This window comes from Oryx dammah, unplaced genomic scaffold (assembly GCF_014754425.2).
Source record: "Oryx dammah isolate SB20612 unplaced genomic scaffold, SCBI_Odam_1.1 HiC_scaffold_27, whole genome shotgun sequence".
NCBI lineage: Eukaryota > Metazoa > Chordata > Mammalia > Artiodactyla > Bovidae > Oryx > Oryx dammah.
This window is the reverse complement of record NW_024070211.1, coordinates 37,642,369-37,666,790: the sequence shown is the minus strand read 5'-3', so window position 1 is coordinate 37,666,790 and position 24,422 is coordinate 37,642,369. Positions and strand designations below refer to the sequence as shown.

The window sequence follows — 24,422 nt, the reverse complement described above, 5'->3', positions numbered from 1 at the left end:
AATAATATATGATTATCATTATTATTTAGTTATTGCTCTATAGACTGTAATTATTCTCTTAAAATTTTATAATTCACCAACATTAAGAAAAGAACTGGGATTTTGAAAAATTAGTTTCTCTAAGCAGGAGGATAACAATGCAATGCAAAATGAACATTCCAGACTGACCAAAATTATTTATTGATTTATTATTTTAAGGATGTTCTTTGACCCATGGTAGAAAATAAAGAGCAGCGTTTGGATCTGAGATTGTCAGTATTTCACCATTCTTGTCTAGATCAGCAGACACTTAGTTTGTGTGGTATGAATATAATTCAGAGAGAAACATAAAAGGTATAAAAATTCAGGGAGTCCTTCAGTTTAGAATAGTACAAATTGTTTTGTTTTTCTAAATGATGGTAAACAGATTTGGACAGTTAGTCATGGGTGTTCTTAAAATAAGGTTCAGCCAGTCTTCATAAACAATGCTTGATCTATAAAGGAAAAGGGAAAAAGAGTTAGATGTTGATTGCATCTTTTCAGAAAGAAAATGGGGAAGGAAATAATGTAAAGTGAAAAAGAAGAAAAAAAGCACAAAATGAACCATCAGTTCCAAGCGATGGCATTTCCTTGCTGCACAAACCTGGTTTCAAGTGCTGTACTTTGGACTGTGATAATATGCTTTTCTAGAGCAATAATTATTAAAAACTACTTTAATACAGTTTAGAGTTATTCAAAGAACCTAGGATAAAACCTAGCTTTTACTATTCTTATGTTCCAATTAAATCAATTAATTACACTCTGGTTTCTTGACTCTCCACTGCATAATTATAGTACAGATTAAGATATGGTCTATTTGTTGTTGTTTAGCTTCTAAGTCACTTCTGACTCCTTTGTGACTTCATGGACTATAACCTGCCTGGCTCCTGTGTCCATGGGATTTTCCAGGTAAGAATTCTGGAGCATGTTGCCATTTCATTTTCTACAGAATCTTCCTGACTCAGGGATTGAACCCATATCTCCTGCATTGGCAGATGGGTTCTTTACTGCTGAGCCACCAGGGAAGCCTTGATATGGTCTATAAATGGAGGCAAAAACCTCAAAAGTTTTTGCTTGTACACTTATACAAAAATAATCTATTTCTAAATAACCCATCTCAAGGAGTTATAATAATATAACTCATTAATATTAATATAATATTAATCATATTAATGTGTTCTGGTTAATATGAATAATTATTTATTCTAACTATTAATCTAATATGACTAACTCTTTACATTAAATACAATGTTGAGAAAGCCTTATATATTAAAGAGGGAACAGATAGATACCTTGAAAGCTCCATTTAGTTAGACATGATGTGCTTGACAAAAGCTGTAGGGATAATACAGTTTAGAGTTAGAAAAGAGTCAAATTTAATAAAAGAACAGTATGGTAAGTTAACTTAATTCTAATCATTCTTAGCTGTAACTCTAGAGTTTATTTAAACTCTGTATAGCCCACTATTAATACTAGATTTATGGCTTTTCCCCTGATTTTGTAAATTTAGCTTTTTAAGTGTTACATTCGCATGGTTAAATGTTTTTCTTGAAAGTATGAAAGAGTTTATAACAAAAAAATGTTCCTCACCACTGTCTCCTAGCTATCTAGTTCCTTTTTATAGCTAAGTTGGTGAAGTTATTATGCTTGCTTAGCAAGCATACAGGAGTGGGTAAGCCTTTTCCTTTCTTCAGGGGGTCTTCACAACCCAGGGATCGAACTCGGGTCTCCCACATTGCAAGCAGATTTTTTACCATCTAAACCACAAGGGAAGCCCCCCCAGATACAAATATATGTTATATAATTATATTTACACAAATGGTGGCAGTTCTACAAACCCTTTTGCTCTTATTTTTCTCACTGCATAATGTATTGTCTTAGAAATAACCATAAATAAGGGTGTCCTTGTTGTTTTTTAGAGCTGTGGGGAATGTCATTGTGTAGATGTACCAAAATCTATTTGATGCATTCTATATTGTTGGACATTGTTCTTTGTTGTTGTTGTTTAGTTGCTAATTGTGTCTGACTCTTTGTGACCCTATGGACAGTTGCCTGCCAGGCTCCTTTGTTCATGGAATTCTCCAGGCAAGAAAACTGGGTTACTATTTCCTTCTCCAGGTGACCTTCCCACTTATGGCAGTAACTGAATGTAAAATGTTGTTTACAGAAAAAAGTAAAGTTTAACCAAGATTGTCAGTGTAGATATGCTTAGCTGAGTATTTTGTTTTTCTCCTATCCTTTCCTGTCCTCTTCTCTTCTCTCTTTTCCATTTCTTTTCCCTCCCTTCTTTTCCCCTCTGTGTTTCTTTTCTTACTTTATCCAAGTTATTAGACTTTGTAAGTCCATATTGACATCAAAGCTATCAACATACTTTATTGAGATGTGGTGAGATTAGTCTTTTTGGGAGGGTGGATAAGTTTCTCAGTTTTATTGCAACATTTCAAATTTACAAGTTATATCATGCAGTTTTATCTTGTATCTTTATTTTGGGTGGTGCATTGCTTTTCAGAGCCTCTGGGTGAAGCTGCTGTAAACTGGTGGCAGGAAATAAATAATTGGATACTATGAGATAAATTTCGTTTAAGCAAGAACACCAGATAAGGAGAACTAAATTTTAGCACCAGCCTTGCTATTAGTTATGTGACCTTCACTAAGTAGCTAAACATCTTCAGCACTCAGATTCTTCATTTTCATCACTGCTTGCTGCAAAGGATTTTGTTATATCTTCAGTTGTAATATTAAAGAATTAATATTACATTTAATATTAAAATTTATTCTGATACAAATGCTGTTTTACAGAGGTGTTGTGAAGATCTAGTAAGATGGCTGATTCATGTTGATATATGGCAGAAACCAATACAATCTTGTAAAGCAATTTTCCTCCAGTTAAAAATTTAAAAAAAATTTTAAAAAGATCTAATAAAAAAGTAAAAACACATTTTAATCTGTATAACAGTGCACAAACATGTTAAAACCCACTGAAATAAAGTTTATGTATATAGTCAGATCTTTATAAGATATCTTTTTAGGGTTATTGTGTAATTGGTTGATAATAAATAACATGTGTATGTTCAATAAGAGAGTAGAGAAAAATAAGTTGTTTTAAACTCAAAAGGCATCCGCCATCAACCCAATCAGTTCAGAGTTGCTGTAACCACCAGAGCACATGAAATTATACCTTCATAGTTGATGCAGCCGTTGGAGTCTTCCTGACCTGCCATCAGGGCTTCCACTTCTTCTTCTTTCATCTTTTCACCTGATGAAACAAAGCTCTTTGTTCAAGAAGAAAGCCAGAGAATATACTCAAAATTACACCGTAAGTGATAAGATTTGGACTCCTGGAGACCTCTTGTAGGATCGACACCAAGACTCCTGTTCCTTTGGCAGGAAGTTTGCCAATAAATTGTTTTTGAATAAATGAATTAAATGCACATTATACCTGATCATCCACACTCTATCCGGTAAGAACTACAATGCCATATGTTACTTATTCATAACCAATAATTTCAAGTTATTAGGACTATTTTCCCCAAATAAACTCACTGACATTGAGGCTAATTGAAATGGTCATTAACTTTTGACCATTCCTTTTTATTTTCCCTTTTTAATCTTCCCCCTACTTATTTTGGTTATAACGTGATTCCCCTAAGTCATGCTCCTTCCTACATACCCTATCCTATTAAGTCCACTGAAATGAATTTTTCTTACCCAGTGTGGCTAGAACATGACGGAGTTCAGCACCCATGACCGTGCCATTGCCTTCCTTGTCGAAGACACGCAGACCCTCAACAAAGTCTTCATAAGTGCCCTGGTCCTTGTTGTTGGAAATGGCTTGCAACATGGGCAGAAATTGTTCAAACTCAATTTTCTTGGCATTCATCTCTGAAAGAAATTGCAATTGGGAGAGTTATCAGCTATCACAAAATGCTACCACTGAGTTACAAATTAAGCTTGAATGTTCATTCTGAATCATCAGAAAGATCTTCATACCGCTTAAGTTTCAGTTGGTAAATGGCTGCTGACAGAAAGTTTGTAACAGAGAATAGCATGACGTCTGGAGTCCTAGAGCTTGAGCTTTTGTCCTTAATTCACTGTTTACAAATACGTAATCATGGGCAAGTTTCTTAACCTCTTTGTGCCTCAACTTTTTAATCTTTCAGAAGAAATACTTTGTAGTGTTATGTGAACATTAAATGAGGTAATAATGCACAGTCTATTACAGTACCTGGGACAACCTGAGTGCTTGATCAGTGTCAGCTACTATGTTATTAGTATTGTCAATTAATAAATCCTATAAATACTAGGGAAGCAATATAGAAATATACTGATAACAAACCTATTGGCATATAAATATAGCAAAACCTAGCTGAACTTTAATATGTATTCCACCATTGTTTGAGCTTTTGCAGAGCTTTCAATTTCTTTAAATTTTAATTTAAAAAAAAGAAGCCTATGAGAAGAATGTGCATGTTAAAGACTTTGTGATCTCCTGACTTTGTGGTTTTAGAAGTCTGGAGATGATAAGAATTTCTTTAGTAACCTTCTGACAAGGTAAATGGTATTCATAGCAAAAGTATAAAACAGACTAATCAGATGTATACAAATAGATAAAGTTATGTACTCATAAATCAAAATTGCATTTAACAGTCTTTCCTCATAGTGTAGAAATCTAGTACATTGAGAAAATTAAATTTGAATGCTAAATAAATGAACATTTATGTAATAATTCTATTAAAGACAGAAGTTTGATGTTAGAAAATGGCAGTTAAGAATGAATTTGGCTAACTGAGCTCTTACTTTATCTGATATTCTCAGCTACTTTTTGAATAAGTTATGTGGACATTTTTGTCCAAAAGAACTATAATTTGAGGAAAATTCCAGCAGACTGATTTAGAGGTAGTTTTTTTTCTTAAATATTTTTCTTTTGTAACAAAGGAACATAGTCTTTTCTAGAAAAAAGAGATTGCCTTCCCAGTGTTATTTTCCATATAGTAAAGATAAACTGAGATATCTGCTTGAGAAAAAGTTCAGTTTTGTCTCTTCTGTTTTGTTCAGAGTGGTATTTCCCAACAGACTATTATACTTTGCCATGAACCATGGGATTAGAAAAAATTTCCTTGTTGTTGACTAATGACTAGATTACCCTACCCAGCGATCACCTCTGCAGTTTTGCCACTTACATATTTCACTAGCTTTTGCCTTAGGATTTTCCTTGGGCCACCAAATGCAGGTTTTGGCTTAAGATTTTTAATTCTTTCTAGAATTTTTATTAAGGTGTCATCTGTCTATTCTTAATTAAGATGGCCAAGTTTCTTTTAAGATGTTCACAGAAGCAGGGTATATTTAGATAGCATGATGATGATGATACTAGCATTAGGTATTGTTTCCTTTCATTAACATGAAATTATGCTTATGAATTCTCAAAGGAAGGTTAATTTATCTTATGGAGGAAAAAACTGAGACTAGATAGCCAAGAAACACAGTTACCATCAGGAGTAAATTAAATCCTATTCTATGGAACTTGTTTCTCAATAACCCTCTCTCTCTTATACATACACACACTCCCACACATACATGCACACACACTCCCAGCTTCTTAGAAAAACATGTGGTTACCTTCATTGCTGGGGTTTCCCATCACCTTCTTGACCTCTGCATTGGTGGGATTTGTGCCCAGAGCCCGAAGGACATCACCAACCTGGCTTAAGGTGATCTTGCAATCACCTGTTCTGTCGTACAGGAGAAACGCCTCCTTGAATTCTGCAAGAAGCAAGAAACATTTGGTTGCTTTTTTTCTGCCTCAAACTTATAAAAGAACCCAAACTTCATCAAGGATCCAGTTCAAACTCTCCTCTATTTTATAACTTTTGCCAGTCTCTTAAGTTGCTATCTTTGGAATTTCCTTTTTCTGAGTTCAACATCAACCCTCTTTTGACATTTCTTTTTGGGACTGTTTTAAAGCTGCTGCTGCTAAGTCACTTCAGTCGTGTCCGACTCTGTGTGACCCCATCGACGGCAGCCCACCAGGCTCCACCATCCCTGGTATTCTCCAGGCAAGAACACTGGAGTGGGTTGCCATTTCCTTCTCCAATGCATGAAAGCGAAAAGTGAAAGTGAAGTTGCTCAGTCGTGTCCGACTCTTCACGACCCCATGGACTGCAGCCTACAAGCCTCCTCTGTCCACTGGATTTTCCAGGCAAGAGTACTGGAGTGGGTTGCCAGTGCCTTCTCCGTATTTTAAAGCAGGATTTCTAATTTCAAGTCATATTTTCAGTTCAGTTCAGTTCATTTCATTTCAGTTGCTCAGTCGTGTCTGACTCTTTGTGATCCCATGAATCGCAGCACGCCAGGCCTCCCTGTCCATCACCAACTCCCGGAGTTCACTCAAACTCACGTCCTTCAAGTCGGTGATGCCATCCAGCCATCTCATCCTCTGTCGTCCCCTTCTCCTCCTGCCCCCAATCCCTCCCAGCATCAGAGTCTTTTCCAATGAGTCAACTCTTCGCGTGAGGTGGCCAAAGTACTGGAGTTTCAGCTTTAGCATCATTCCTTCCAAAGAACACCCAGGACTGATCTCCTTTAGAATGGACTGGTTGGATCTCCTTGCAGTCCAATTATTAGATATGGAAATTGAGAATCCTCACCATATTTGTTCATATCTCCTTCATCTGCCTTGGAAACAGGACTGGGTTAAGAAATTCTGATGCCTGGAGAAATCTTAAGAATTCCTCATAAAATCCCTCATATAATTAACAAAGTTAATAAAATTTCAAGAAAACAAACATTCAATTGGGCTTGTGTTACGTTAGGTTAACCCAAACTTCTCAAGTTATATAGAAAAACTTCTCTTGAGGTACAAACTTCCTAGACTCTCTTCTTAACTAATTTTCTCCAGGAGTAACTTCATTTTTCAGGAAAATTTTAGAAAGATGACACAAATCTCTAAGTTCTCTGGTGTCCTTTAACCATCGATGCATGACGTTAATAGGCTCCTAGAGTTGGACACGACTGAAGCGACTTAGCAGCAGCGGCAGCAGTGTAACAGAGTCAGAAGGAAGCGTATTTATTTGAATCTATTTCTATAGTGATTACTTTAAACTTTATATTTTTTAGGTATGACATATGATAACATGTTGCTATATTAGTTTTATTATACAGATACATATTTTAATTTAAAATTTTGTGGAGATAATTGTAGATTCACATGCAATTTTATGAAATACAAAGAGATCTCTTAAATACTCTGTCTGGGGGAAATACTGTTTCCCCCAATAGTAGCATTTTTCAAAATTATAGTATATGATATAAATACACTATACATATATGTATATGATCATAACCAGAATATTCACATAACCAGAATATTCACATAACCAGAATATTCACTTTGATAGAGTCCACATATTTTACTCAGATTTCCCTAGTTGTACTTGTATTCATGGGTGTATGTAAGTACACATTTTAAAAGTGTTGTCTGCTTTTATAACAGTCACTCTGTTGATTGTGTGTGTGTGCGCTAAGTCACTTCAGTCTTGTCCAACTCTTTGTGACCCTATGGACTGTAACCCACCAGGCTCCTCTGTCAGAGGGATTCTCTAAGCAAGAATACTGGAGTGGGTTGCCTTGCCGTCCTCCAGGGAATCTTCCCCACACAGGGATTGAACCCACATCCTTTATGTCTCCTGCACTAACAGGTGAGTTTTTTTTTTTTTGTTACCACTAGTGCCACCTGGGAAGCCCCATTCTATGGCTTACTTGCCCTAAATTTGGTCACTTTCCTTTGATAGAACTGGTTTTGCCTTTCAGGATTACATTAACCCCAAATTAAGAAGTGTACACCAAAAAGACAGAAAGAGGTGCTACTATGGATTTAGGAGCAAATAAAGACATTTTAATTGAAACTACAAAGCTAAATTGAATCACTTTTCCTGGCAAACCCAGAAGTACTGGTGGTGATCTGTTGGAGTTTAATACCAACACTCAAAAACTCATTTGTGAATGAGCTGGCAGAAGTGAAAGCATTCTTTTTAGGCCATTAGTGGCCTCAGATCAAGAGATACTATCTAGCTAGATGACTCAGAAAAATATCTTAACTATCCTTTTATCCTCTAATCCAAGACTACTAGACATTGAATTCACAATCAACTATAGATCATGTTACCACTCTTTGCTGAAACGTCCCCCTCAAATTCTATTCAAATTGACATCACAGATAATTTCCCTTACCTAAAAGACATGCTCTAGGTCCTGTGGGGTCATTAGTCAAATACAATTTTTCATCTTTCTAAGGGAATTGTGAAACTGAACTGCTCTTATTACTGGCTCCAGGCTTTCAAGCAGATTGCTTAGAGGGCTCCCTATTACACTGGTCAGATGCTGATATAGAAATAGGGTTTTATGGGCTGTAATGGAATCTCTTTGACAGTAACTCTTTTGTTGATTTAAAGGCCAAGAACAGAAAGATACTGCTCTTTTACTCCAGATTTTTAAAGCGTAGTTATTTCCTTGAAGAGTCTAAAACATGGGTTAGCCAATGACTGTCTACAGGCTGGCCACCTCTTTTTGTAAATAAAGTTTGATTGGAATATAGTCATGCCCATTCATTGATGTATTGTCTGTGGCTGTTTTCATACCTCAGGGACAGAACTGAGTTGTCTCCACAGAGACTGTAGTGCCAACAAAGGATTAGCTATTTACTATTTAGCCCTCTAGGAAAAATTTGCCAGCCCCTAGTCTAGAACAACACTGTTCTAGGATTTTTTGTGATGATTGAAATGTTCTGTTTCCAGGCTTCCCAAAAACGTAGTAGTAACCAGCTGCCCATGGCTTTTGAGCATTAAAATATGACTAGTGCAAAGCAGAAAGTAGACTTTTAAATGCATTTATTTTTACTTAATTACATGTTAAATTTAAAAAGCCTCATGTGGATAGTGGCAACTTTTATGGATGGCACAGGCCTTAACACCTTTAGAATGCTATAATTTTCTGGTGTTCTTGTCTTTACTCCAAACTTGTGATACACTCAAATAGAGCAGCCATTAGAAAAGCTAATCATTGAAGAAGGAAACAAACAAAGTATGCCTTTATTTATTTCTTAAAATATAAGATTTCCTTTTAATTTAACGGTCTCTCAAAGGGTTTTTAAGGCTTCTGTTTCTTGGTTCTACCATAGTTTGGCAGTCATAATGACACTGTAAGTTAGATATTTGAGAGGACTGGGATACAGTACCAGATATTGTAGAAGCATCATTAGTTAAAATAGATTAAAAATCAAGCAAACCATAGCAGAATTACCAACTGTTTTCAAAGAAAAACTAGTCCTTTTAGTACAATGTCAAATGATCTTGAGCTGAGTCATCAAATCATCTAATTTGTCTACATGACGGCATTGACCATGAAGTGGATATAAATGAGTCTGCTATAGCAAATATCCTTTTATTTTCTTTCCTTTTTTTGAAATATTTTAACTGATGTCCAAATGTGAGGTATTCTTGACACTCAAGAAAAAGCCAAAAAATGTTGACTCCTTTAGGTATAGAATGGAGTATAATTATAATTATATTCTTATGAGTATCTTCACAATTATTTTTATATTATATATCATAAATATATAATATACACATACTTATTTTTATGACCAATATTTGTACAATATTATATAACTAAAATTTTATTATTTTATTCCATTCTTTCTATAGATGTATTTTTGTCTCAATTTATTTAAGTATGTGACTTTTCTCCATTAAACATTTTGTCCTACACTTTCCAGTAAAAAAACAAGATTCATAGGCCATGGGATCTCTTAGATCTAAAGACCTGAAGAAGAAACAATGAAAGTGTTAGTGAAACTATTCAGATTCTTTTGAATCTCTTTGAGCTTAAAGTCTTGTAATTAGAAATTGTTTCTATGAAATAAATTCCTCATTAATTCAGCTAGTTTTGATTTTGATGCTATCATTAATTTTCTGGATCTTTAAGTCAGTCTCAACATCCCTGTAGGAGTCTGTCCTGCATCTCTAAGGATGGACTAGGAAATGTCTAAGTTTCCTTCTATGGTTTTTTTTTTTTTTAAATAAATCATTTCCCCCTCTATCTCTGAGTGTACTTTCCCCCCTAAACCCACTTCACCCTCTATTTCTCTCAGCTCACTGTGGTGCCTATTGAAATCATGTGTATTTGGTAACTGGGCAGTATTATAATCAATTTTATTTTCTAAAGTGAACAATTTAGATCTGCCAAATTTCTGTTTAGGTATTTGATTAACAAATCAGCCATCTAAGATCCACATCCTTTTTGGGGGTATATGTATAGTATTACCTACTGTATCAAATTAGTTCTATTTAGAAATCAGTGAATACAAGGAATTATTTTGTACTGTTTAGCTTTTGTTTGCTTAAACCTTTGATTACTGATTATAGATGAAGGGTTCATGCTGAGAGAATTTATATTTAGAGGGATTGAAAGCATTTATATTTAGAGTGACAGCACTAGTGAGGATAATTAGAAAGAGCTAATCTCATCTCAAGGGAGTTGGTTTTCTCACATGCCATCTTTATGAGTGTGCACATATTAACAACTATATCGTTTAAACTTACCATCCTGCTGTTGCTTAGAGAACTCGATCTGTTAGAAAGAAATTAACCACAAAGAATATTTTAACCAAACAAAAATGTCCTGATTTTATAAATGTATCCGAGCTCATTCCCTGAGTAATCGTCAAAGTAAGCTCAAAAAGTATGCCTACTTTTCAGAGTTCAGGCATAGCTTGGATACTCACAGTTTGAGCCACACAGTAACATGCCTTGGAGATGAGTATTATTTCAGAAACTGAGCAGTGCTTTGCCTACCTCTGAAGTAGAGAAGCTCAATTTACTTACCAGCAATCTGCTCAGCACTGAAGGACTGCAATGGCGAGAGAGAGGAAGAAAGAAAGAAACAACTAGTACTCTTTCAAATGCATTGACAGAAGGGAGTGCTCTCTAGGAAGCCGTGTAGGTGTCAGAGAATAAGAAGTTTGCCTTAGGATACTTTTGAATCTAGGAAAAATAAAAAGCTATTGCAAAACATAGTTAGGGAATATCTCTCTGTATCTTAACCCATGAGTCAATAATTTAACAAATATTAAATCAAATTCTTCCTGAACAATATCATAGTCTAAGGTGCATTTAAGATATGTCTAGTATAGATACACTATATTAAGAACTACAGACACACTGCATTAAAAAGATCACTTTAAGTCTTTCTTCTATTTAACCAGTATGTTTTACTCAATGCATCAAAAGTAGTTTATTTAATTTTAGTTATCAGCATCATTGGAATGTTTTTTAAAGGTGCAATATTTTGCTATAATTGCAGGTTTTTTCCCCCTAAATTTAGATATAATAAACCTTAGGAGATATAGAAAGTTGGTGAAGCATAAAGTACTTCTTTTGCAAGTAAGATGTATTTCTCTAGTTGGCATAATAGCTTGAATTAATCTTGTTTATCCTCAACACACCTGGATAAAAACTAAAAGCAGATTCTACAGACTCACACTGAGTATGTTCTCTCCTCAATTTCATTCCTATCTACTATCACATCTGCCTATAAATTACAAATAGTTTTCTCATAGGACCCACCATGATGGAGCTGCTGGGCTGCAGACAGTGGCGAAGCTGGAGAGTAAGTTGAGGGCCGCTTCAGTCCCTGAGTGGGTCCTCCCTTGCTGAGGCTGCCTTTTATTTCTGGAGAAGCTGTGACCTCACAGCTAGCATCAGGTTCCAGAGAGAAGTAGCCACTCCTCTTGGAGGGTTTTTTAACTTTCTTAGGGCAAAGGGAAGGAGAGATCTGTGCCCTGAAGTCTATTTTTAGGAAATCAGAACCTAAGAGTGGATGGCCATGGTGAGACCAATGCCTATCAGTACTTTTATGGTCTTTATTCCTGAGATAGTCTCTTGGAGTGTCTTCCTTGAAGAAGATTCTTATTTGTTCAGTGGCAGAGGGGCTTAGAATTTCTCGAAAGACTCCACCTGACCTCTTCTCTTAGTGAATTATGGACTTTGCAAGCTTTAAGTCAGCAGTTTGGGTATAAATGGAACTTACTGGATGGGACTGGTTTGGGGTTTCAAATGGCAACTGCTATAGAAGGAAGAGCCTCTGGAGCTCTGTCCTCTGTGGTAAAGTTCAGAGGACTTGAAAGACACACACACATTCCATGTGCTTCTTAAGGTCCTACCAAGTGAAAATCTGGTCAGTTTGTGAAATCTCCAACTAAAGACCATTCTTTTGCACATTGTACTCTCAGATGTATAGAATTCATTTAAGCCAGGTATGGTTTTAATCTTCATTTTTAGTATTCTTCCTTAGTATTCTTACCTTAGAGGTAGGTATTAGATTCCTTCCTTGTTCTTTTTAGGAGAAGGAAATGGCAACCCACTCCAGTATTCTTGCCTGGAAAATTCCATGGACAGAGGAGCCTGGCGGGCCACAGTCCATGGGGTCGCAGAGAGTTGGACTCAACTGGATAGCTGAGCATGCACTGTTCCCTTTATGGTGGCTGACTAGTCATATTTTTTGAATTTATGAAATTCTTCTAGGAGGGAAAGCTGACAGGCCATTTTGTATTCTTTTTCCTCTCATTGTATACATATTCTTTTAAAATTTATAAATGTTGCTTACTTTCTTACTAGAACACGCTGTTTCCCTTTCTGTCAAACACTTTGTGACTCAGTCACCAGTCACCAGACTGAGAACCAAAAGAATCCAAAGTGAAGACTGTGAAATGCAAGTTGTAATTTAGAATTTTGAAGGTGTCCATGGGATTGGTATTAAATTTTCATGGCAGCTTACATGAAAATAGGTAATTTCCTATTTCCTACACTTCCTAGAATGATATTGGGAAAAGATCAGTCTAGATGCCCACTATAACTCAGACATGTTTGTCAGTTTTCTATATACTTAAAAGCAGCTCAAAGCCATAACAAATGTTAGAGATAAATTCTAATTTGAGTACTGTTTTAGCAACTATTTTTAAGAAAATGATCACAGAAAGCATAGTCTCCCTCTGCTAGACAGATGTATACTTTGCAACTTTCCCCAAGCCATTTGGAAAGAAATCAACGTTTAAATGTATGTCATTCTTTTCTTTTTTTTTGTCCAAAGTCTGCAAGTAGTGAAGGAAATCTGATAGAATCTGAATCCCAAAATGAGGCTTGAAAGTATAACTTAAACAGTATTAGAAGCCATATAAACATATTTTCACGAATAGGTTGACATTTTGAAAGGTTGTTGGGAAATAGAAGTTAATAAAAAAATTTAAATCCTTTGAGTCATTAGGGGAAAATGAAAGAGAGGGACCAAGGTGGAAATTTGTCACCTTCGATAACTGTAATTGGAGTCTCGTGACTTTTGATGCACAAATTAAAGCCATTACAGCATAGCATCTTTCTTTGTTTTAGTTTTAGGTATTGTGTCATTGCATTTGAATTGCCCTGTGATCAGCATTGAGAACTGTCGTATTCTTTATTAAATCGTCAAAGTTACCCTATATAATACTCATCATATACCCTACATAATGCTCATTTTCTTTTTTTCGATGGAAAAATGAGTCCTTGAATACATATAAAATACAATGTGTGTAAAATCTGTCGTGTAAACTGGAAAGTCAATTTAATAGCTGTATTTATGTTATAAACAAGTTATTCATAGCCACTTGCATACTATGTAAAAGTTTATTATTTATTAAAATACAATGGAGGCAGTTATCACACTACTTCACTTTAGTTTTTAAACCATATATTTATCACATAGAGAATGAGAGTTTGATTTTTTTTAATGCTTATTGAGGAAAGAAAACATTTTAAAAAGTTATTGATAATGTTAGAGAAGGCTACAGTCTAGTCTAGTCTAGAGAATAAATTGTAGTTTAAAAGTCAAAAGACCTAGACATTGGCCTCATAGAATAAATGGAAGATGATATTTATTCTCTGATACACTTTTACACTTTGACAAATGGTAAAAACTTTCACTCGTATCTCTTCCTGGGTGTTATAATGATGGAGTAATCAACCCTTTGCACAAAGGCATGATATGGATACAAAATGTCAGTTGATTCTGGACTCGGTTTGCTATGGCATCATTTTATTTTGAAAGTTAGATTTAAGTCTCTTCTATCTGGAATGTTCTCCTGTCATCTCTGTTTCTTGGAAATTAATTATCCTTCAAAACCCTTGAAAGAACCTTTTCTATTTGTCTAACTCCTTTCTCCCACGTCAGTATGTTTAACCTTCCTGATTGTAAACTTCTGGGGAGCACAGGCTGCTACTGGAGACCAGTTCCCTTGGTCCATGATGTGAACCTGAGTGTGAGCCAACCTCTCCCTCCTGGAGTGCTGCCCCGGCCTTATTCTTAGATCGTGTCCCCCATGATCCTATGCAATACCGTGTCAACATTAGATACTCCACAGAATTTTTCTTAAATTAAAATCTTTAGAACAGGGACTTCCCAGGTGGCACTAGTGGTAAAGAATCTGCCTGCCAATGCAGGAGACCTGGGTTCGATTCCTGGGTCAGGAAGATCCCCTGGAGAAGGAAACAGCAACCCACTCCAGTATTCTTGCCTGGAGAATCCTATGGACAGAGGAGCCTGGTGGGCTACAGTCCATGGGGTCGCAGAGTCAGACACGACTGAAGCGACTTAGCACGTAGCACAGCGCAGAATAGGTGTACAGTAAGCTCCTCCTTCACACGTTTCCTCCTCTAGAATATTATCTTCCTGGAGGGGAGAGACTGTGTCAGTTCCTTTAAAGAGCTTATATTCTAGAGGAAGGGGCACTCATGCACTCATTCTCCTCTGGTACTGCATCTCCAGCTCCTGGAACTGCCAGGCACATAGTTAGTAGGCATGCTCATTTAAAATTATTGATATTATGTGCATGTGTGCACGTTAAATCACTTTAATCGTGTTTGACTCTTTGCAACTCTATGGACTGTAAGCTGGCCAGGCTCCTCTGTCCATGGATTCTCCAGGCAAGAATATTGGAGTAGGTTGCCATGCCCTTCTCCAGGGGATCTTCCTGACCCAGGGAATGAACCCGCATCTCCTGTGTATCCTGCACTGCAGGCAGCTTCTTACCCGCTGAGCCAAAGGGAAGCCCTTATTGATGTATATGCCTTTATCTTTCCAGAACATTTCTTTAGATTTTATATAAATGTTATGATCAGGACTTCTAATTGACCATCCCCTATTTTTTTAAGCTTTTTTTTTTTTCATTTTAGTCTACATACTAAAATGTCTGTTGGTAAAATAACTACATTCCACATTTTTATGATTCATATAGTAAACAGTATTGGATTTAGATATGTAGTAGACAAGATACTGGTACTAAAAAAGATTTTTATTGCAATGTTTTCAGATTGTTTCTTACTTTGAGAAATATTTTTATAATAGTAATCATGAGGTTTGGTTAACCGATTAAAGACAAGACAAAGCTGCTGGTATATAGAAAGAGTTGATTTATAGGAAAAATATTAACATGCATTTACTCAAACAGGCTGTTGGACTGATATATGTTAATCTTAAGTATAATACGAAGAGCTATAATTAAAGATGATCTGGGAGATATGTGATATTGAGTACTGAAGGCTAATGGCCTAAGAAGGAAGATAGGCTGTAGTTTTTAAAGAGCTTTATCATCACTGCTAGATACAAAGGAGAATGACTGGTGAGGTTAACTAAAAACCTTACTCTAACCGCTTTTCAATCTAGAAAAAGTTGTTGTATGTTCGCTGATTTAATGCCTGGCAGGGAGAACAAAGACCTGGATGTAAGCAAACCCTAACAAAAACTTAATTATTTTTACTCCAACCTTAGAGTTATGAGAAATTATTGTAAAAGGCAGGCAGAAGTACCATTTTGGAACTCTGAGAGTTTTGTGCTTCAGAACAGTTCACTTAATTTATTTTATTGCACTTTTTATTTCAACAAAGGATATATTTAGCTTGGTGACTCTAATATGGTGTAAAAAGGAGAAATTAAGAGCAACGAGAATACAGTACCAGCCTGAGTTGTCTAATACAAGAGTGAAGAGATGGCTATATTAGATAAATTGATCCGAACAGAAGAAGAAATGAGTAATTCTGTGCTTAGGATGCCTAAACTAGTCAACTGAATTCACTCACATTAGAGCAAAGGCTGGATTATTAAAACAATACATTTTAGACCTACAGGAATTAACAGAGAAGTTTAAGTGAATTTTAATAAAAATTTTAAAGTGTGACTTAAGTCTGTACTTCTTTGGATTTCTCATCAGCTTTCCCATTGTTAACAGATGATAAACAAATCTCAGATTTCTTGAGTTGCTCCTGTTCTACTTTGTGCATTTGTGCGTAATTTAATCAAAAATCCAAGTTGTATTTATGTTCTTTCCTTCCTTTTTTTATTTTTAAAATAAGAGCATTAGAATAAAAGTCTTGTGTATGTATTTTAAGGAATTATAAGTATCTTCTTTTTCCTATTGTTCTGGAGTAGAACTTCCTTTTGTAACAACATGGATATGTGAATATTGACATTATTATTTTGGTGATTTCATGTCTTTCAATAGGGTGGAAAAAGTCCTAGAGGGGTTTGAGGTATTCAAAATTTTGTTCTGGTGCTTCTGTAATGAATCATGTCTTTTGATTAAACAACTTCTCTTATCTGGGTTATCAGTTCAGTTCAGTTACTCAGTCGTGTCTGCTCTTTGCTACCCCACGGACTGCAGCACGCCAGGCTTCCCTGTCCATCACCAACTCCCTGAGCCTACTCAAACTCATGTCCATTGTGTTGGTGATGCCATCCAGCCATTTTATCCTCTGTCATCCCCTTCTCCTCCCACCTTCAATCTTTCCCAGAATCAGTGTCTTTTCTAATGAGTCAATTCTTCACCTCAGGTGGCCAAAGTATTGGGGCTTCAGCTTCAACATCAGTCCTTCCAATAAATATTCAGAACTGATTTCCTTTAGGATGGACTGGTTGGATCTCCTTGCAGTCCAAGGGACTCTCAAGAGTCTTTCCAACACCACAGTTCAAAAGCATCAATTCTTCAGAGCTCAGCTTTCTTTATAGTCCAACTCTCACATCCATATGTGACTACTGGAAAAACCATAGCTTTGACTAGACAGACCTTTGTTGGCAAAGTAATGTCTCTGAGTTATAGCTTCCTCAAATAAGAAATATTATTCTGCATGGTTTCTAGGATTTCTTGTGGTTCTATAATGTTTTGAGTTTTTCATCCTTTTCTCAGTAGTATCTACAGCAAGTCGCTTTTTCCCATGCAAAAAAAAATGCCTCAAAATTTGATATGTTACTTTGAACCAGTTTAGATAAAGAGAAGTTGAGCAAAACAAAATTTTGTAACACTGTTCTAATAAGTGTTTTATATCTTACTTATATCAGAAGACGGTATATCATTGGGTACCTAACTAGGAACAAAGAACCTCATTTGTGACAGTGAAAGGAAGAAAGTCAACTTGAATAAGATGTAGTTTTATCTTAAGGAAAAAATTTTCTGCTCTTGCTTCAATCCACTATTATTAATTTATGATCAAGATGAAAAGAGTTTATCATCTATATAATTGACATTTTCACCAGTATAATTGAAGCCATTACTACTTGTATATTGCAATTTTTGCCTTCCAGATTCTGATTTGGGAGGAGAAACAAACTGTAGAACTTGATATAGGAACAAATTATAGAAGATCTCCTTTTCATACAAAAAGTATTCTAGTATGAAGTGAAGAAGAAAAAAGTGTAGTATCAGCAGACTAAATATAATCCTTGCCACAATTTCCATGAGTCAGATGGTGTTTAATGCTGGGTAATTATGGAAAGGCTTCTAAAGACAACTTGCCAGGGGGTTCATTCGCAGCACTAAAATGTCAAGAGGCTAAATTTGGCACTGTCACTTTGTGGTCTCCTTGTCTTGCAAAAATTTCATTATCTTTAAAATTAAAAGTGCTATTCACTAATTATTGGTAAACATTCCTATTCCTTTCCAAACTGCCTTTACTTTGCAAAGACATTGTCTAGTTCAATATTATTTAAAATATAATTTTAGACAGAGTTACAGAATGCCCTTTAATATTTTCTCACTCCACTCCACCTGTTCTCTTCTTTTGCAGGGTAGATGTTTCAAAGTGGAAACTTGATACCAATACTTAGTGATAGTCTCAAATAATTTTTGATTTGCTCCTGAAGTTATAATCATGCCACAAATGGATGAATATTGCAACTGGTTGACATTCTAGTTGTATTAAAAGGCCAGGCTAAAATAAGACAGATTCTTAAAATTATATGAAGAAAATTTAGAAACAACTTACATCTTCACATATTCCTTCTAATTAGAAATTGGCTATATGTCTCCTTTCTCTCTTTCTTTTCCTCAGACTAGTTACGATTTAATCATACATGTGGCATTATGTTCCTTTATATCACCCCAAAGAATATTTGGTTGAGATTTCCAGTTGTTTGTAAACAAAATATAAACCCTTGCTATTCTTAGAATATTTGTCTAATGGCAAAATTTGCATGTCAGGTTTGACATAAGTTTATGTTTAATTAAACAAAAGCAAAATTATTTTAAAATTCAATAAGTTTCACTACTTTTAACAACATTTAAATATACTTTGGTATAATTTTTTCCAGCTTTATTGAAATATGACTGACATAATATTGTATAAGTTTAATGTGTACAACATGATGATTTAACACGTGATGATTTTGATGATTACCACAATAATTTTAGTTGGTTAATATAACCATCATATTGCATAGTTATCTTTTTGTGGTGAAAACCACATAATTTGCTCTCTTAGCAATTTTCAAGTATACAACATGGTACTGTTAACTATAGTCATTATATTGTATTTTAGATCCTTAGAACTCAGTAATCTTTTAACTGCACGTTTGTACCCTCTGATAATATTCACTCTTTTCTCCCATCCCCACCCCACCCTGGCAATTACCAGTCTACTCTCCTAACAGCATTTTTGATATCCATGTTCCATTTACAACTTTTTACAGGAAGCTGGACCAAAGTGATTAGGGTGTCTTTCTGGGATTCTAATATCTCACCTTCCCTCTGTAAATGAGAACACCCAATCTGTCAGCAACATGTGCTAAGATAAGGGAAAGCTGAGGAAAACAGAACAGTAATGAACTGCCAAGATGAAAGGTTTCAATGAACTAGCTCTGATGGGTGCCAGTAACCCCCTCCCCTGGCTGTAGAGGGCTGTGCAGGGCAACATGAGAGTCACTCTTACATTGATCACTCTTACCCTCATCTTTAAGAGCAAAAAAGTCTTCTTTTCACATTCTTAGAAACAGCAACTTGCCCTTTATAACAGGAGGTAGTTTAGGAAATGGTTAATACAGTTGACTCTGGATTTATCCTGGTAGGTTATCCTAGGTCTGTCACATACTTTTTATTTGAACATGGACTTGACATTGAACCTCATTTAGGCTTGGTTTCTTGCAAAATGTAGCTAAAATCAACCTAAGTGTAATGTTTTGACTATTAAATATTATAATTAGGCACAGAATAAATTCATAATAAATATTGATTATTAAAAGAGCTTTATAATATTCAAACCTTTTCATAAGCTATGAGCTCATTTATTTTTCCAACAATTCTTCTAAGTGGGACTGAGTTTGTGGTTGTTAGTGAAAGTCGCTCAGTCGTGTCCGACTCTTTGCGACCCCATGGACTATACCATCGCGTGGACTATACAGTCCATGGAATTCTCCAGGCCAGAATACTGGAGTGGGTAGCCTTTCCCTTCTCCAGGGGATCTTCCCAACCCAGGGATTTAACCCAGGTCTCCTGCATTGCAGGTGGATTCTTTACCAGCTGAGCCACAAGGGAAGTCCTAGCTTTGTTAGGGATGAGAAAAAATAACTTATAGATTAACACCAACAATCCTATACCTGGACCAGAACACGTCAGATGTTGCAATGAATACATAATATTTGCCTCCACTGAATACTCATCAGTAAAGAGATACATTTATTGGGAATGTTATATTTCCACCTTATCCATTAAATTGAAAGTTTAAGGCTTCCCAAACACATGGTCAACTGTTGCTGTGAGACTTGTTATTGACGAGTTTCTGTCAATGCATTCTGTACCTTTACAACTTTTTTTAAATGTTGCCCACGGTATATTGTCAGGAATGACCTGACTGAGTGATGACTACAACAAGAATTAAAATTTAAACAGCACAATGACAGACATATTCAAAATCTCATCACTTCAGAGCAATCCCAACATACCAGCTAAGGCATGCATCATGCAAAAAATTTGCTTAAAGTGAAGATCTTTTAAAATCTAGGCAAATGATCATCTCATTGCTTATCTACTTTTGTTATTTCATTTGGTTGTAGTTTTGGGTGACAGGTGTTAAATCTTGTTTGTATTTGCAGCTAAACTCATGGTGGGTTTTACTTCCTACACTTGCAATTCTGCCAAGCAATGTTCTACAGTATCACTCTCTGAAAGCAAAGAGTGCTTAGAACCACCCAGGACAATAGCTTTAATGCTCAGATATCAGCATAGCTGATGTTTGAAAAGGATACTCATAAAAAATCCATGGGGCAAGGGCATATCAGGTAAGCCATCCCTCAGAAAATATCAAAGGTTTAATGTCAGAACAACAAAAGAAATGTCCTAAACAAATAACCAATAATGCGGCAAATAGGTTGGAAAACACATTTAAGAAATTGATAAAACCAGTTCATATTGTTCATAGTTTATGGAGAGTCAAATATATGGCTAGTAACATAACTGGGATAGTACTGAGGGATTAAATATTATGATTGCTATGATTACACTACACAAAGATAGTTCCACTTAAACTTCAGCCCTAATCAAAGTATAAGGAACAGCTAGATTTCTAATCTTATATGATTTATGAAAGACAGTGTAAAATCCAATTAAGTTTTTTTTCCTTTATCGAGTTTTCAGGAAGTTAATGAACGCATATAATAGCTCTATTAATTTCTTTAAAGTCCATTTTCTCTGCTTGAAAAAAAGTTTATAACTTATACGAGGTAATATATCTAGAAATATCATTGAGTGATTAAAAACATCATAATATGAAATGTTTTAATGCATATCTTAATTAGCCTTCTTACCTATTGGGATGAAATTAGATTTTATAAATTTCTCAAGTTGCATCACATTCTTTGGCTATGTTATCATATGTATAAATATGTTCTGATTTCATATTGTTGAATACATATCATTAAAGCCATTTAAATTCTTTTACAAAAATATATTTCAATTCTATTTTTTTCTTTTTTCTCTTTCTATTAAGAATGAGCTCTCTGAATAAAAGATAATGTTTCTTCTAGATTCATTGAACGTCCCTTTTCGGTTTGTGTCCCTTATTAAAATCCATCACCTCTCTCATTCTACAATGAAATAGTGAAGATGGAGTATATCCTATCCTTAAAGAGACTCTCTAGGAGAAATTCCTTCTTTTTGTGTGTGTGTGCTAGCTCACAGTAGCGTTAATTCAAGATACAGATGAAAGGATAAACCAGTTTTCAAGATACAGAAAAGCATCACTTCTCTGCTACAAAGAAGCAATCAGTTTAATTTTTGGATTTAAAAAATGATTCCTTACTTGTCTTTTCTTGGAGACTTTTACCTGCCAAACTAAAATTTTATTTACTTACTTATTCTTACACAGTTCCTTGGGGAAGAAAATTAATGCCTGTTTTCATTAGTGGGATACTTCATTTTCTCCTTAAGAAGGCACATTTTTTTTTTCCTTTCCAAATGCTTGTAGTCCCAGATACAAAAGGGTGATATTATCTTATAAATCACGATAAATATAAAGAGGAATCGCTTTGACAGTGATTCATATCTTTAGTGTTAATATAAAATGGAGAGTCAAAGAATAGAGGCAGTCAAAATTATTGTAGTGTCTGTAATCTTGCTTATTGTACAATGTAATCAGTGTGCACGTATAAGATACATTAACCAGTATTGCTAGAGATGAAAAATTTGATTTTCTCCTAATGAACTGTATGCATACAGTTCTCAAGATAGAAAAACATTTATTGGAAGACATAACATTCATTTCTTCTCCTAAGTGGATATTCATTAAGAATAGTTCCTAACCAATATTAGATTCTATGATGAACTTTTTTCAAATATGACTTCAGTGACTTACAAACTCAAGATAAAATATCTATGATGATCTACTTCTACTTTAAATATAAAATTACATGTTAAACTGGACTATTGTAAAAATTTTAAATATGTTTACTTAATGTTATCACATACATCTAAGGGTAATCTAATTCAATATTTTTGTCAAAATATTTTAAATATCTACAATTATCCTAAAATAGTCAATGAATTATTTTTTTATAGGTTAGCTTGATTGTTGCAAGTAAACAACATATTAAATACTAACAAGGATTAAGTTAGCAAAATTCAGATTTATTAAGCATAGAACTGTTGGCTTCAGTGAAATGATCACCTCCTAGGCACTTCAGCTACTAGTTTTCCATATAAGGCAGGGTTCCCTTGATGAAGATTTTCAAACTGTCATTTGGACCAATCAGAGCCCAGTGAATGAAGAGAGAGTGCACATTTGATAGGTCATATTACTGAGAAGTAACAGGCACATCCATAACATCATTTTTCCAAAAGCCGATAACCTTTCAGCAGTCGAGAACTTTGATCACAGCAAAATGTTGACACAAAAATCAATCACATTCTCCTTAGTTCAAGATCAGTATGCAAGGAAGAGCTCAAAGACAGAAGCTGAAAGCCATATAACTAACAAGTTTTACAATATTGGTGGTGGGGGAGGTTAGTTTCATTTAGAAGCAACTCACATTTTGAATTAAATGCTGTATATAAATAAGCAAGATGACAGTTATAGTCACTGAAACACTTGAGTGCATAGTTATCTGCACTGAGATCTCATTTAGTGTTGTATCAAATTTTATTAAGCAAAGCTGAAGGGGGAATTAACTTGAGTTGCAAAAATCTCTTTTTCAGATGAAATACAGCAGCTGTCATATACATCTAGGACAACTGGATCATCAGCTGTTTTTAAACTTTTGGAAACAAGTAGGAACTGAAACTCTCTTTTTAACGTAGCTTTAAGGAAGAGTTCCAGTTTCCGGAGATTTTATTAAAAAAAAAAAAAGAAACCATTGGTTTAAATGTTTGTAAAACATAGACTTTGACAATTGAGGGAAAAAAGAAACAGAAAACAAAGAGTACAGCAAACACAGGTTTCAAATATAATGCCATACTCATAATAATTTTACTGAAATTGTATGCTGCAGTTTTAAGTTTTTTAAAATCAGGATTCTCCTCTACCCAGATCTATCAGTTTGCTTAGTAATTCCATTCCTCTCAATGAAAAACATGCCCCCTCTGCAAGTCCCTAGTGTTCCCCACTGTTAAGAGATGTTTCAGTGACCAAACAATTCACCCTTTTTGTTACCTTGATGGCAGAGAGGTCAATCTTTTCTTCTTTGGGTGGGGCAGGTGCAGGTGCAGGTGCTGGGGCAGGGGCCGGGGCGGGGGCAGCAGCAGCAGCAGGTTTCTTTACGTCCTTCTTTGGTGCCATTTTGTTTAAAAGGATGGGTTAAAAAAAAATGAGAGAGAAGGAGCACCTCCAAAAGAACCTGTCAAAGTGATTCTTGGAAGAGGAGTGGTGGTTTGGTTGATCCACAGCCCAGTGTCTTGCAGGTGGACCCAGAGTGTTAAACGGTATAAGGGCATGCATATATATTTCACTTAGTGCCTAACAGAATCTTGACACTTGGGGCTGGATTGGACAGTTCCCTAGTCCAGGGGGATGGCATTCCGGCTCAGACTATAAATGGAATCAAAAGGGTCAGGGCTTCATCAATTTTTTTAACTCCTCTTGCTTTCCACCCCACCCCCCTTCCCCCACCACCTTCATATATAAAGGAGAAAGAAGTATGACAAAGCCAGCCAGCTTTAGATCCTTTGATGACAGTAAAGTAGATTGACTGATACTTTCTCTTCATAGAATTACAGTTCTGCTGAAGTTGTAAATCATTTTTTTTTTTCCTATGCCTAAGAAACTTTAGTGAAGGATTTGGTTTCAGCTTGGAATTTTGGCAGAGTATCACCAACTTTCACCCAGCTTCTTTGTGCATGCTCCTCCTCTCTTGCCATAATTTGCAAGAAAATGTTTGTCAGCAAAAAGGTAGTGGTGTTTAAAAATAAAAAGCAGACATATAAGGAAAGCCCATTAAGTCTTAAAGTGGCTTCCCTTCTAGGGAGCACAAACTCTGACTCCCTCTCTCTTAAACTGTGGTGAACAGTATGCTAAAACGAATAATTCGTAGCTGCTTCCTATCACTTAACTTTTTTCTATAATGAAAAATAT

The 24,422-nt window shown here is 35.4% G+C and overlaps 1 protein-coding gene across 2 annotated transcripts; it reads right to left on the bottom strand.

The window, feature by feature from the left end:
- Positions 1–156: 156 nt before the first annotated feature.
- On the bottom strand, positions 157–23,990 carry MYL1 (myosin light chain 1). Of its 2 annotated transcripts, none has more exons than XM_040228586.1 (7): positions 23,505–23,990; positions 10,614–10,641; positions 5,635–5,778; positions 3,727–3,900; positions 3,197–3,274; positions 1,311–1,353; positions 157–473 (listed from the first exon to the last, which is right to left on the bottom strand). In XM_040228586.1, the coding sequence occupies exons 1-6, from the start codon at positions 23,628–23,630 to the stop codon at positions 1,325–1,327; spliced, it is 579 nt and encodes a 192-aa protein (XP_040084520.1). In that variant the 5' UTR covers positions 23,631–23,990; the 3' UTR covers positions 157–473; positions 1,311–1,324. The 2 variants fall into 2 exon arrangements, with proteins under 2 accessions (XP_040084520.1, XP_040084521.1); XM_040228587.1 differs by lacking the exons at positions 10,614–10,641; positions 23,505–23,990 and adding exons at positions 10,896–10,920; positions 11,637–11,786.
- Positions 23,991–24,422: the final 432 nt, after the last annotated feature.

Excerpts from the sequence above, each read along its gene's own strand:
- MYL1 (XM_040228586.1), bottom strand. The coding sequence starts at position 23,630 with ATGGCACCAAAGAAGGACGTAAAGAAACCTGCTGCTGCTGCTGCCCCC. Across the intron at positions 10,642-23,504 it reads TTGACCTCTCTGCCATCAAG|ATCGAGTTCTCTAAGCAACA; the intron begins GTAACAAAAAGG and ends TCTTTCTAACAG. Across the intron at positions 3,901-5,634 it reads GGGAAACCCCAGCAATGAAG|AGATGAATGCCAAGAAAATT; the intron begins GTAACCACATGT and ends AATTTCTTTCAG.